This window comes from Scyliorhinus torazame, chromosome 2, assembly GCF_047496885.1.
Source record: "Scyliorhinus torazame isolate Kashiwa2021f chromosome 2, sScyTor2.1, whole genome shotgun sequence".
Taxonomy (NCBI): Eukaryota; Metazoa; Chordata; class Chondrichthyes; order Carcharhiniformes; family Scyliorhinidae; genus Scyliorhinus; species Scyliorhinus torazame.
In genome coordinates, this window is record NC_092708.1 from 149,276,870 (window position 1) to 149,292,229 (window position 15,360).

A 15,360-nucleotide genomic window follows, 5' to 3' on the forward strand; every position below is an offset into this window, starting at 1 on the left:
TAATATGCTCACCCCTCACTATCTTTAAGTTCGCTAAGCCAATCCAATAGATAGACTTTTATCCCCCTCGTGCCCCCAATTTGTTATGGGCCAGGGTTTAGAGAACCCCAAAGTGTATCATGGAGTTCACCTGACCCACAACTTTTAATAGATTGTGGCATGGGGATCACACGACCCACTCCACAGGTGTGGTACAGCAGAAATGGAAAAGTAGTTTTTAAAGCAAAACAATGTTTATTCTATGAACTCAAGTTAACCTTTTTAAAACATACAGTGAACATCTTAGCAACCATTAATTCAACTACAACCCCCAAATAATAGAACACTAAGTCATCCGTAAGTTGTCCTTTTAACATCCAGATGACTTTTGAAAAAACCTTTAAACAGAAGCACATCAGGTTAAAGAGAGCAGTTATTAGTTTTAAATCACCAAAGGATCGATTTACAGTATTTTTAGATTACAGAGAGAGACTCATACACCTTCTGGCTGTGACTGCAGCTATCCAGCTCTGAAAACGAAACTAAAACACACCCTACAGCAAACAGCCTAAAACTAAAGTAAAAAGCTGACAGACAGCCCAGCTCCACCCACTCTCTGACATCACTCCAGTAATAAAACACCCATTTCTTAAAGGTACTCTCACTACAGATATTTATATACACACCCATTTATAAACACCCATTTCTTAAGGGAACTCTCACATGACAGGATGACACCACTGCACTCCTCGAATATTTGGCTGGCAGGAATGAGAGTGGGGTCGTGGCCAGTTCTTGGAGGGATGTCCCAATACAGGAGGTCTCCTCCAACTGCACCCATTCCGCCTCCGGTTCTCCCAGCCACCCCCGCACCCTTTCTGCCCAGCGGTCGAGTCGGAAGTTCAGCAGTGCCATGCTCCACCTTCTTTGTAGGATTCTTTAACAGATCCTGGGCGGGGGGTTAAATTCCCACAAAGTGCCATAATTAACTTATCTACTTTGGTGAAGAAAAGCTTTGGGATGAAGATCGCGAGGGATCTGAATAGGAAAAGAAACCATAGCAGTATGTTCATTTTTAATTTGCGCACTCTTCCAGCTAAAGAGAACGGGAGCGAGTCCCACCTCCGCACATCTCTCTTTACTTCCTCCACTAGGCTACACATGTTCCACTTATGTATCCGTGCCCAGTCATGGAATATCTGGACCCCCAGGTATCAGAGCTTCGTTTGGGCCATTTTGAACGCCAGTGTTCCCAACTCTGGCTCTCCCCCTGGAGGTTCACGGTGGAAGATTTTGCTCTTGCTCAGGTTAGGTATGTAACTTGAGAAGACTCCGAACCCCCTTAGGAGTTCCATTATCCTTCTCATGTTGGCTAGGGGGTTTGAGACGTAGAGGAGCAGGTCATCTGCACTGAGTGAGACTCTGTACTCTTTGTCTCCACTCTGGATGCCTCTCCACCCCTTCGCTATCTGAGAGTGAAGCCAGTTGTGCAGTTGCCAAGGTAAATAGCAGTGGCTATAATCGGCATCCCTGCCTCAAGCCTCTGTGCAGCCAGAAATATTCAGAGCTGGTGGGGTCTGTCCATATGCTTTCCGTGGGAGTGCTCTATAGCAGTTTCATCCATGAGGTGAACCCTAGCCCAAACCCAAACCGTTCCAGCACTTCCATTTGACTCTGTCGAAGGCCTATGTGTCCAGGGAGGTGATCACTTCTCATGTCTTGTCCACGGGTGGAGTCATGATCAGGTTAGCAGGCATCTGATGTTCACCATTAGCTGTCTGCCCTTGAGAAACCCCGTCTGATCTTCCCCATTTACTTCCGGCAAGCAACTCTCCAGTGACCTCGCCGGAGCCTTCGCCAGGACTTTGCGGTCAGTATTTAGGAGTCAGATGGGTCTTTATTACCCGCACTCCATTGGGTCTTTGTCCTTTTTAGGGATCAATAATATCAAGGCTGGGGCAACACGGTGGCGCAGTGGATTATTACCCTGCTGCCTCACAGCGCCGAGGTGCCAGGTTCGATCCCGGCTCTGGGTCACTGTCTGTGTGGAGTTTGCACAGTCTCCCTGTGTTTGCATGGGTTTCACCCCCACAACCCAAAGATGTGTAGGGTAGGTGGATTGGCCACGCTAAATTACTCCATCATTGGAAAAAATGAATTGGGTACTCTAAATTTAAAAATCAAATAATAATATCAAGGCCTGTGCCAGCGTGGCCGGAAGGACCCCCCTTGACAGCGAGGCATAGGACATGTCCAGCAGGTGCGGACCCAGTGCTACTGCAAACTTCTTATAGAAGTCCACCGGGAACCCGTCCGGTCCCGTGCCTTCCCTGACTGTATAACTCTCTGCACTCCATGACCTCCCTCCTAACGGTGCTTCCAGTGCCTGTTTCTTTTCCTCTCCTACCGCTGGTATGTCCAGCCCATCGAGGAACTGTTTCATCTTCGAAACCCCCTCCAGAGAGTTGCAATGGCCCCGTTGATCTCATTTGGTGCTGTGGCTAGCTCAACATTCCTGTCCCTCACTTGTGCTATCTGCCTCTTGTCTGCCTGCTTCCTCAACTGGTGTGCCAGTAGGCGGCTGGCCTTCTCCCCGTGCTCATAAAAGGCCTCCCATGTCTGACCGAGCTGGTTCACTGCTTTCCCCATTGGGGAGCAGGTCAAATTCCATTTGTCGCTTTTCCCTTTCCGCCAGTAGCTCCACATTGAGTGCCGCCAATACACTTCCAATATGGAGTCAATCAGCTGTCACCTGGCCCCCCCAATCCTTCCTGTCCCTAAGTGGGCAGCACGGTAGCATTGTGGATAGCACAATTGCTTCACAGCTCCAGGTCCCAGGTTCGAATCCTGACTTGGGTCACTGTCTGTGCGGAGTCTGCACATCCTCCCCGTGTGTGCGTGGGTTTTCTCCGGGTGCTCCGGTTTCCTCCCACAGTCCAAAGATGTGCGGGTTAGGTGGATTGGCCATACTAAATTGCCCATAGTGTCCAAAATTGCCCTTAATGTTGAAATGAAATGAAATGAAAATCGCTTATTGTCACAAGTAGGCTTCAAATGAAGTTACTGTGAAAAGCCCCTAGTCGCCACATTCCGGCGCCTGTTTGGGGAGGCTGTTACAGGAATTGAACCGTGCTGCTGGCCTGCCTTGGTCTGCTTTCAAAGCCAGCTATTTAGCCCTGTGCTAAACAGCCCCTAAGTGTTGGGTGGGTTAATGGGTTATGGGGATAGGGTGGAGGTGTGGACCTTGGGTAGGTGCTCTTTCGAAGAGCCGGTGCAGACTCGATGGGCCGAATGGCCTCCTTCTGCACTGTAAATTCTATGATCTATTACTCTATATGCTATTATTTCTCCCCTGACCACTACCTTCAGTGCCTCCTAGAATGTGGAGGGTGATACCTCTCCATTTTGGTAGCAGGTTACATACCCTTTGTTGGCTTGTGATATTTTTTCGCAGACCGCCTTGTCGGCGAGGTGGGCTGTGTCCAGCCTCTACATGGGAACACTGGGACCAGCCCATCTCTAATGTCTCGTCATGTAGTGTGGTCTGAAATTACTATTACGGAGTATTCTGCCCCTACCATCCCTGGAAGCACTAACTTACATGCTACAAAGAAGTCCATGGGAGTATGCATTGCGGACATGAGAAAAGAAGGAAAACTCAGTTGGTTGAACCTCCACGGGTCCACACCCCCATCTGCTCCATGAAGGTGTTTAGTTCTTTTGCCATTCCTGATTTTGCCCCCGATCTAAGGCTGGACTTGGCTGTCATTGGGTCCTGCACACAATTGAAGTCTCCCCCCATGATTAATTGGTGGAAGTCGAGGTCAGGGACCTCTGTCATTATTTCTTTAATTAAGTCGGCGTTGTCCCAGTTTGGAGCGTATATATTTACAAGTATCACCGGGGCCCCTTTAGGGTCCCGCTAACCATTATGCATTGTCCCCCTGGGTGCGTACTGTATTCATCGCTGTAAAGGCTGTCTTTTTGTTGAGAACATAGAACATAGAAAATGCAGCACAGAACAGGCCCTTTGGTCCACAATGTTGTGCCGAACCTTTGTCCTAGATTAAGAACAAATCAATCTACACCCGAGCATTCTACCATAATCCATGTGCCTATCCAATAGCCGCTTGAAAGTCCCTAATATTTCTGACTCAACAACTTCCACAGGCAGTGCATTTCATGCCCCCACTACTCTCTGGGTAAAGAACCTACCTCTGACATCCCCCTATATCTTCCACCATTCACCTTAAATTTATGTCCCCTTGTAATGGTTTGTTCCACCCGAGGAAAAGGTCTCTGACTGTCTACTCTATCTATTCCCCTGATCATCTTATAAACCTCTATCAAGTCACCCCTCATCCTTCTCCGTTCTAATGAGAAAAGGCTTGGCACCCTCAACCTTTTCTCATAAGACCTCCTCTCCATTCTAGGCAACATCCTGGTAAATCTGCTTTGCACCTTTAAGTAGTGTCATGTGAGAGTACCTTAAGAAATGGGTGTTTAGCAAATGTACCTTTCAGAAATGGGTGTTTATCAGTGATGTCAGAGTGTGGATGAAGCTGGGCTGTCTGTCAGCTTTTTACTTTTGTTTGCTGCAGGGTGTGTTTTAGTTTCATTTCCAGAGCTGGATAGCTGCAGTCACAGCCAGAAGGGGTATTAGTCTCTCTCTATGTAATCTAAAAACTGCAAATCGATACCTTGATGATTTAACACTAATGACTGCTCTCAGTAGTGACTTTAACCTGATGTGCTTCTGTTAAAAGTTATTTTTTAAGTCTTATGGATGTTAAACGGAAAGCTTAAAAGATTACTTAGTGTTGTAGTCTTTGGGGGTTGTATTTGAATTAATGGTTGCTAAGATGTTCACTGTATGTTTTAAAAAGGTTAACTTGAGTTCATGGAATAAACATTGTTTTGCTTTAAAAAATACTTTTCTATTTCTGCTGTACCACACCTGTAGAGTGGGCCGTGTGCTCCCCATACCACAATCTATTAAAAGTTGGGGGTCAGGTGAACTCCATGATACACTTTGGGGTTCTTTAAACCCTGGCCCATAACAGTAATATGGCCACCCCTCTCGTCCTTGTGCCGAAACATGCCTGATCGGTCTGTCCTATCCATCTTTTCCTTACCCTCAGTTGGTCCTTCTCTCTCAAATGTGTCTCCTGCAGAAAGACTATGTCGACCTTCAGGCTTTTTAGATAGGCAGAGATTTGTGATCTTTTCACCAGTCCGTTATGTCCCCTTATGTTCCAGGTTACTATTCTGAAGAGGGTTTCTGTCCACGCCCCCCCCGCCCTCTCCTGTGGGGTCAGCCATACTCACCTTGAGGACATGTCTGCACACCGGAATTTCCCTTTGTTCATGGGCCATCCAAGGTGGCCACCATTGCCTTCCTCTTTCCAACCGCTTCCAGGCGCATCCTGTTGTGACCAACATTCTATCTTTCCCTTCACTCCATCTATCCCCCAAAATTCATAATAAGTATACAAATCTCTTTACTGCAACTAAGGCTGTGATTATCAAATATGGCTTAACATCCTGCCTTCACAATATCATGAATGAATGACTCTCTTATGGATTGATCTGATCTCTTCACACATCTTCTCTACTGAGAAATGCTGCACTCCTATATACTTCACCCGGTGTCTGTGTCTATGTATTTACATTGTGTATTTATATATGCCCTATATATTTTTTTCTATGTCTGGAATGAAAAGTAGAACAATACGCAGAACAAATTTTCACTGTACCTTGGTACACATAACAATAAAACAAATCCCAATCCACAGACCTTCCCTTTTGTTCTTCCTACCACTTCTCCCCTTCTATTGGCTTAAAAACGCTTGTATTTCTATATTTCTTCAGTTCTGATGAAAGGTCATCAACCTGGAACCTTAACTCTGTTTCTCCCCACAGATGCTGTGTGATCTGCTTGGTATTTCCAGCAATGTTTCTTTTACTTTAGATTTCCAGCAGCTGCAGAGTTTTGCTTTTGTACAATGGTTTATAATTTCCCTTTTTACATTTTCCAGAGATGATGGGGAGCAATGAATATAAAAAGCAGGAGATGGGAGTGAGGTCACTTGAGATTCTTTGTGTGGTAAAAAAGCATTACTGGAAAGCAATTAATTCTTCAGGTGAGAAAGCTACAAAAAACCCAATGCAAATGATAAAGGAACTTTAAAACTATTGTTATGGACAGGGGAGAGATGGTACAATAGTTCTCCTCCCCACCCTCCTACAAACTCCACCTCTTGACTGACCATACCAAAATGCAATTTAAAAAAGAAGTGTTTTAACCCCTTAACTCTCAAGAACAAACGCAAAACAGGTGTTCCCGAAGTTCAAAAAAGGAAGAATAAATGTTTATTTCTCAACATCCAAAATGTAGCCTCAGCAGCATCCATGCACATACGTATACAGGACGCAAACACATACACAAGAGAAGGTTATTATAAAAGAGGCAGCATGCACTTAGCTTTTTTAAAAAGTCCAGAACTTCATTATAACTCTTCAATCTTTAGAGCTGGAAGCTGGAAACGTTGCAGGCCCGATAATTTTCTTTTGGTTCATCGAATAAATAGACATTAAACTCAGAGTGGCTTATTCCTTACAACACAGGAATCTGACTTTGTTCCAGTTAAGTGAAGATCTTGTCTGATTCTTCAAATCAATAGGTAAATGGCTATCCCCACTTCTCGGCCTGTTATTGGATTCTAAACAAGACTCTTCCTTTGCTGGGCAAGATCTCTTCCTTCTGTGCTGTGCATGTCTCTCAGATATCAGACTGCTGTCAAACATGTCTTCATAAATGTTTATCACAATGTGGTTTCTGTCAGGTTACCATAGTATCAGTGTTCCCATTGTCCTCACAAGTGGTCCCTGACGATGTGGGCATTGGCCGATAATGGGTTTTAAATATCGTCCGTTTACATTTCCTTGTCATAGAACAGTTTTCCTCACACCCATTCTGTGGAATTTCATTCTGCGGTCACAAAGTATGTGAGGTCATTGTGCATTAGTTTCTGTGGGTATTTGGACAATAGCTATTAAATCCGCAGGAGAGATCTGTTGTATTTTTAATGTCTTCACAATGGAATGTTCCAAAAAAGTCGTATACATTTGAATGTTCTGACCAGTTAAGCAGACTAACTCTCAGCCTTGGAAAGTTTCATGTATGTTGGGCACACACAGATGGAAAATGGGCCACCTGACAGCCTGACTCCGTCTTGTTTCAAAGTCATAGATATCATAGATATCATAGAATTTACAGTGCAGAAGGAGGCCATTCGGCCCATCGAGTCTGCACCGGCTCTTGGAAAGAGCACCCTACCCAAGGTCCACACCTCCACCCTATCCCCACAACCCAGTAACCCCACCCTACACCAAGGGCAATTTTGGACACTATGGGCAATTTAGCATGGCCAATCCACCTAACCCGCACATCTTTGGACTGCAGTGTTTAAAAATCTCCAAATACCTAACTAAAACATCAAAGTAAGAAAAATATTGCCTATTTTTCTTCGGAAAAATATTTTAGTTTGAGATTCTAAGATTGTTGTCTGCTTCAGATCGATGAATATAGGACGGGATCTTCCAGCCATCCCTGGTGGGTTTTCCCACGGCAGATGCAGTGAGCCATTGGCCATTGGTGGGATCTATTGGTCCCGCCAAAGTCCAAGGGCTTTTGCATGGCTTGTTTGCTCTGCCACCAGGAAACCCACTGTGGGCGGTCAAGTTTGATGGGACAGAAAGATCCACCAGTGGGGAGGGACAGAAAAGCCTGCCCATAGTTACTGACATGTTACATTTTGGCTCAAAATCGGTCCATAGCTTCTGATCTCCAGAGGATCGTACATGGGTTACATGGCAATTGCCCAATTAGTTCAAATTGGGAACCATCCAAAACTCCTATTTTCCAAAATAGTTAAGCCAGTTAGAAGAACTAAAACCCTTTCTAACTCCTGAGGAACTAGAGTACTCACTCCCCCCCCCCCCCAACCTCCCATGGACCCCCCATTCCTTTTGACTACCCCTCCTACCCTGCAGCTACCCTCCCATTCACCTGACTATCCTCCCACCCTCCAACTAACCCGACTACCCTAACTAGCCTCCCAAGCCCCTCGACTCCTCCCCACATCCCACCAAATGTTATCCGAATCCCCAACTATCCATCCCACCTTCCCTGACAATTGCTCCACCCTTGACTGACCACCTGATCCACCACCGAAATCCCAACCCCTACTGACCACCCAACCCCATTGACCCATCCTATCCTCCCCATGGACCAACCTGCCACCCGCAGTACCCTCCTGAACACTCCAAGGCTACTCTCCAGTCCTCTAACTGAACACACATTGACCACCCAACACCCCAACCCATCCTATCCCCATCCACTAACTACCCCGCACACCAAAAATGATTCCCCGACACCCCAACGCCTCCTATCCCTCACAGACCCCCAGCCCATCGTCTACTATCCTCCCTACCCCCTGACTACCCTAATCCCTAACTGACCATCCAACCCCCTCATTCACCACTCCATCCCCCCACTAGCATTGGTCCTCCAAACCTTAACCCACTCTAACCTTTCCACTGACCACCGACCCCTACCCACACTGACCACCCAACCTCCCTGACCTATTCTACCCTCATCCACTGACGATCCAACATCCACTGACTACCCAACTCCTAGACTGTTCACCTGACCTCCTTCAACTGACCACCCGACACTCCGCCAACCTCAGCGATAGTGTATGAACGGCAATATCATTCCAGGTCAGGATGGTGTGTGACCTGCAGGGGAATTTGCAAGTGGGCATTTTCTCATGCAATGGCTACCCTTGTCCTTTCAGTACCAATTTGCTAGAATCCCACCAGCATTGTGAAATTGCCTATAGATTGGATTAAGGATACACTGTGTTTCATTGTCCTCAGCATGAGGGGTGACCACTTGACCTGCTTGCCTGCTCTGAATTTATGTGCCTTACAAAAGCTGATTTTAAACAGTCCTATTTTGCTGATTCCTTAACAAAGTCCATAGAAACATGGAAAGTTCAAGAGAGTAGACTGCACCATACATGACACTGACTTTTCCAATTCTTTGATTTAGGTAGCATTCCTGCTCTTATCAATCTGTTACGCAGTAAGCATGAGACACTGCAATGCATTTCTGCAGCTGTGCTTTGTAATCTTTCGACCTATCTGCCAGTCTGTCACTCGATTATTACTTATGATATCATCCCAGTGCTTATTGGATTACTGCACAGTCAACAACCTGAACTTCAGTCTCGTTGTGCTGTCATCCTGTGTGATATTGCCCAGATTGAGGATAATGCCAGTCAAATTGCTTCTCTTGTAAGTAATACTTATTCTTAACACTCAATTTTCTAAAATATATATGTGAATGCATTAGCAAAGAGGTGGGGCATCATAAATTTTTTGACCCTTTTTGTCTTGCAGAATATTTTGACTCCTTTTTTTGAACTGAAAAATCTTTTATTTTTAGCAATATCTCCACACTTTTAAAACTATTTCTTATCTTTGTACCACAGAAAGAATGTCAGAGTACAGTTTCTGCTAGGTTGCATTGGTTTTTCCAGCACAATTTGCTCAAAATTGACCAGACTAACACAAAAGATCAACAATTTCAAGTATTATAAAAACAGAAAATGCTGCATGAACTCAGCAGGTCTGGGACATCTGTGGAGAGAGAAACAGAGTTAACTTTTCGAGTTTCAATTACCCTTCCACAGAACCTAGAAAGGTAATTTGGACTTGAAACGTTAACTATGGGCACGATTCTCTGGCAGTGTTGTGCTCTCGCTTGAGCGCAACATGGCCGAAGAATGCCGTGAGAGGCTTGCAACGAGCCTCCTGTCAGGCTCCACGCCTTCCGCGATTCTCCAAAGTCCCGCAAGAGGTCAGAACCCCACCCTAAATGGGCAGGACCGAATGATGCTTGCGGAAATAGGTCATAAACCTATTTACGACCTACCAGTGTGGGTACCACCAGCCTCCCTCGATTCTTCGGCCTTCCCAGGGACGCTGCAGCCAAGCGTCGATCAGTGCTGCTCCACACAAACGTGGACCCAGCGGAACGGCACCCGGGGGGGTCTCCAAGGCCACAGGAGACCCCAGGGTGGTCAGGGTGAGTGCAGGGTGGCTCCTTGGCCCTGCCCCTGGAACATAGGCACCTTGGCACTACCCAGCTAGCACCTAGGAACTGCCATCCTGGCACTGCCAAGATGTCCGGATGGCACTGCCAAGTCAGCAGGAGCACTGCCTGGGTTCCAGGGTGGCAGTGCAAGGGTGCCTGAGTGCCAGCGTGGCACAGCCAAGGGCCAGAGGGCGAGGAGAGCCATGCCCATGAAATGAGGGGGGATTTGAAGTGTGGGGGAGTGCAGGGCAGGTAAGTAGGGGCCTCTGGGAGGTTGGGTGGGTGATTGTGGGGGAGGGGGTCCTAGAAGGGAAGGGGTGCTATAGCGGGGCTTTGGGGGCATAAAGAGGGAGGACCCCCACGGGCTCTATAGCGGGTGTCCTCACTTGGGAGGTGTGGGGTAGTGTTCATGTCTGTGGGAGGTGACATTGCCCATGGAGTGGGAGGGGGGGGGGGGGGGGGGCAGAAGCTCACTTAGAGATTGGATTGGGTTGGATTTGTTTATTGTCACGTGTACCGAGGTACAGTGAAAAGTATTTTTCTGCGAGCAGCTCAACAGATCATTAAGTACATGAGAAGAAAAGGGAATAAAAGAAAATACATAATAGGGCAACACAACATATACAATGTAACTACATAAGCACTGGCATCAGATGAAGCATACAGGGTGTAGTGTTAATGAGGTCAGTCCATAAGAGGGTCATTTAGGAGTCTGGTGACAGTGGGGAAGAAGCTGTTTTTGAGTCTGTTCGTGCGTGTTCTCAGACTTTTGTATCTCCTGCCCGATGGAAGAAGTTGGAAGAGTGAGTAAGCCGGGTGGGAGGGATCTTTGATTATTCTGCTCGCTTTCCCAAGGCAGCGGGAGGTGTAGATGGAGTCAATGGATGGGAGGCAGGTTCGTGTGATGGACTGGGCGGTGTTCACGACTCTCTGAAGTTTCTTGCGGTCCTGGGCCGAGCAGTTGCCATACCAGGCTATGATGCAGCCCGATAGGATGCTTTCTATGGTGCATCTGTAAACGTTGGTAAGGGTTAATGTGGACATGCCGGATTTCCTTAGTTTCCTGAGGAAGTATAGGCGCTGTTGTGCTTTCTTGGTGGTAGCGTCGACGTGGGTGGACCAGGACAGATTTTTGGAGATGTGCACCCCTAGGAATTTGAAACTGCTAACCATCTCCACCTCAGCCCCGTTGATGCTGACAGGGGTGTGTACAGTACTTTGCTTCCTGAAGTCAATTACCAGCTCTTTAGTTTTGCTGGCATTGAGGGAGAGATTATTGTCGCTACACCACTCCACTAGGTTCTCTATCTCCCTCCTGTATTCGGACTCGTCGTTATTCGAGGTCCGGCCCACTATGGTCGCATCGTCAGCAAACTTATAGATGGAGTTGGAACCAAGTTTTGTCACGCAGTCATGTGTGTACGGGGAGTAGAGTAGGGGGCTAAGTACGCAGCCTTGCGGGGCGCCAGTGTTGAGGACCATTGTGGAGGAGGTGTTGTTGTTCATTCTTACTGATTGTGGTCTGTGGGTCAGAAAATCAAGGATCCAGTTGCAGAGTGGGGAGCCAAGTCCTAGGTTTTGGAGCTTTGATATGAGCTTGGCTGGGATTATGGTGTTGAAGGCGGAGCTGTAGTCAATAAATAGGAGTCTAATGTAGGAGTCCTTGTTTTCGAGATGCTCTCGGGATGAGTGTAGGGCCAGGGAAATGGTGTCTGATGTGGACTGGTTGCAGCGGTTTGCGAATTGCAGTGGATCAAGGCATTCTGGGAGTAAAATCGGGGCAATCTTTCAAAATGGTGGCCCGATCTCTGAGCTCAGCTCCCCAATGCTAAAAAAAAATTCTAAGTGTGGGCTAACCGGTGAGAAACTCTCCAGGGCCCAAAAAAGTGAATAGGTGCATTGAATAGCGGTGGGGAACTTGCCGGCAGGAAACTCCCTGAAAATCCCACCACAAATGAACTTAGAAATTTTTGACGAGAATCGCATCCTGTGTTTCTCTCACCACAGACCTGCTGAGTTCATCCAACATTTTCGGTTTTTATTTCAGATTGTCAGCATCCAGTGTTTTGCTTTTGTGTAAGTTATGTGCACCACGAATCCAGTACCTTTTTATGTCAGTTTAAAGAATGATGCTGGAAGCTGCCCCAACCAAGAAACTGGCCATGACCTTGGGTCAAATTAATCACCATGCTGTATTTCTGCTATTTATGGGATGTTGAGGACGCTCTTAAAAATAAGCTCTTGTTGGGCACAAAGGAACTGATGGGACACTTTTAAAAGCTTTTAAATATTACAAATAGGTAATTTACTCAGCAACTGATTGCTGCACACCAATGAAACTAATAAATGGTTCTGCATAGACATTTTAAAGCCATTTTCAGTGACTTCAAATCCAGTTATTCATAGGAGATGGATTAGATACTGATTTTAAAAGTTTATTTTTGTTATAAATCCAATTTCATGTGTACAAATGAAACTCCTCCAGGTGACTACTCTTAAATATATTAAGGAATATTTTTAATACAGAACACTATCTGATTGCACTTGTTCATGGAAATATTAACATTTGCAATTCTGCAAATCTATTATAACATAAATTTGAAGCAGAAAATCAAAGGAGAACTAGCACAATTTGCATCCAGATATTATACCCAAATTGAAACCGCTACCTCACCATGTTTTGAGCTTCAACTGATTTTTGCTTCAAGCATGTCAAGGACCATGGACAATAACTTAACTTATTACCTATTTCTCGTTGGTACAACATGTTAGCATACCATTACATTGTAAAGCTACAAAATTAATAATTGGTAAAAGATACCAGAAAAAATTCTCAGGTGTCATATATTCCATAGTTGTGTTCTGCCAAGCACATTATTATGCTTTCAGCGAAACTAACCCTTGACTAAGGGCTGCGGCGGCCTGCAGCAAAAATGGGCTAACTCTTCCGGGTCAATTGCATTAATTAAACGACAGGATATTTTGCACTGTCTTCAGTGACAGAGCAGACCTGTATAGCACATAACCTGCCATCATATTTGGATACCATATTTAAAAGGCACCCGGCAGCCCACTGTCAGCTCTTCCTTTGTTCTCTGTACTAAGCTTTTTAAACTGCTGCGAATTTGTTCCCGATCTGCATTGAGATGCATAGTGGTTTAGCATGTGACATTTCGCAAAGGCTTTCCCATATGCGAGACATTTTTTGATCTGATGCGCGTTGTCACACTGGTGCTGTCATGCGTAACATGTCTGCTATCTGGAGCAGGTTTCATTTTTTGGTGTGCCACTGCATTAATGGTGTCGACCACGTTGTTAGTTTTTGCGCCACTTTCTCCGACCAACATTTCTGAGAATTGATTTTTGGCAAGTTCGCTTGCTCTACACATACTGATTGTGCCTTCTAAAGTTAAATCAGACTGTCACAACAACCTCTCCTGCAGGTTGTCACTTTTTTCCTTTTCCTCAATGAGTCAGGCTGGGGCCATTGGGCACGTGAAGGGAGGATGAGCAACAGCTGGATATCCCTGGATCATCCAGTCAGGACTGTAGTAGGTTGTCCACTCCCTCCGATACCCTTCAGCCTGTGACCCCTTCAACCTCATATTCTGTCACGACATCTGGCCTAGTTTTCGGAAGTCATCATCAGCCACTGACCTCCAGGCCTCGGTAGTCAGAGGATGGCTGCCAAAGTCATCAAAGGCAACAGGACTGGCAACTCTACGGGCTGCTTCTTCTCCTGTTGTGGATGTCCCAGCAGCACCTAGGCGCAATGGTAGGCCAAGAAATCTAAATTTTGAACACAAGTGGTTGCACAGATGAGCATTGTCACTGTATTATATGTAAATATATTCACTCCTGATTTGTTATGTTGACTGCGCGTTGGAGTCTTGCGTTGCTTCTATCGCGGAGGCTGTCCACGAGCTCGCCGCGGAGGCTTGTGACACTGGAGCCACGTCTTGTGTGTGCAAGGACTGCGCTCTGGAATCTTGTGTTTCTTTTATCGTGGAGTCTGTCCACGAGCTCGCATGTGGAGGCTTGTGACACTGGAGTCACTTCTTGTTCATGCAAGGACTGCGGTGTGGAGTCTTGCGTGTCTTCTTTCGTAGAGTCGGGAACCCTGAGCGGTGCGTGGACCACGCTCTGTGTGGCAGCAGGCCGTTCTCTGTGGGCTTGTACCGCTCTCTGTCTCTTGGTTTCAGGCTGCAGCATCATCCTGCACTTAAGAGTTGGGTTGTCATATCTGCTGGGCTGAAGATCCTAAAATCCGAAGAAGGAATCCACGTCTGCGTCGGATTTAGTACGGGGGTCGCCAATGTGCAACACGTCAAGTTGCGGTTCGGATTTGGTACTGGGGTAGCCTCCCAAGGTGAAAGGTTTGTCTGTGTCGTTGTCTTCTAGGACCATATCATCACTGTTTGCATCGGAGCTGGCATTGCGCTAGCGAGGACCAGAGAAAATGTAAAGGTCGTATCGAAATATTCAAGGTCGGAATCATCGGTTTGGGCGTAGGTAACTGCTTGTTGCAGGGTTCTTCGGAGGCTAATTTCGTTCCATGGTTCAATTTGAGGCATTGTGCTTTCATTCCAGGTGAAGGAAGGTTGTTTTACGGCTTTAAAAGATTTTTTCTTTGATTTGGGACGTTTCCCCTTTAAATGGGCGTGGTCCGGGGCCTCTGACATCATAATGCGCGTGACGTAGGAAGCGTTTGTGGATGCGCAGATCGCGGTTCCTTTACTTGGGGCTTTGTTCCCATTTGCGCATGCGCGGCTTCTCGAGCATGCGCAAACGGATCTTCCCGTTCTGTGCGCTTCTCGCGCAACTGTGCAAGTGCAGTCCCTTTAGAAAGATGGCCGCCGACCAAAATCGTTCTCTGCTTCGGAATTTCGGCCTCGAGGTGCGTACTGGTGCTTCTCTTACCTTTTCTTGCTGGTTGGAGTGTGTTTTCCTCACAGTATTTGTCGAATTTGTCCAGGACTGCCTGGAAGTCGCTCCTGTTTTGCCCCTTGGAGAACTTGAATTTTTAAAAGATTTCTTCTGCTCTGGCACCGGCGATGGTGAGGAGAAGCTCTGTTTTTTCAGGATTGGCCACTTCTTCTAGTTCGGCTGCAACCAGGAAGATTTCAAACTTTTGCCGGAATGCCCGCCAGTTTTCGCGGAGATCACCATGGCACTGGAGCTGCTGTGGAACCCGGATCTCGAACATCTTGCCTGGG

The 15,360-nt window shown here is 46.5% G+C and overlaps 1 protein-coding gene across 1 annotated transcript in view; it reads left to right on the forward strand.

The window, feature by feature from the left end:
* The window catches only part of ankar (ankyrin and armadillo repeat containing), a 397,884-nt gene that overhangs the window by 204,283 nt on the left and 178,241 nt on the right, over positions 1-15,360 (forward strand). Inside the window, exons 10-11 of the mRNA XM_072494724.1 lie at positions 6,018-6,122; positions 9,098-9,342. Of these exons, the coding sequence (XP_072350825.1) occupies positions 6,018-6,122; positions 9,098-9,342 (350 nt within the window). The remainder of the gene's footprint in view (positions 1-6,017; positions 6,123-9,097; positions 9,343-15,360) is intronic.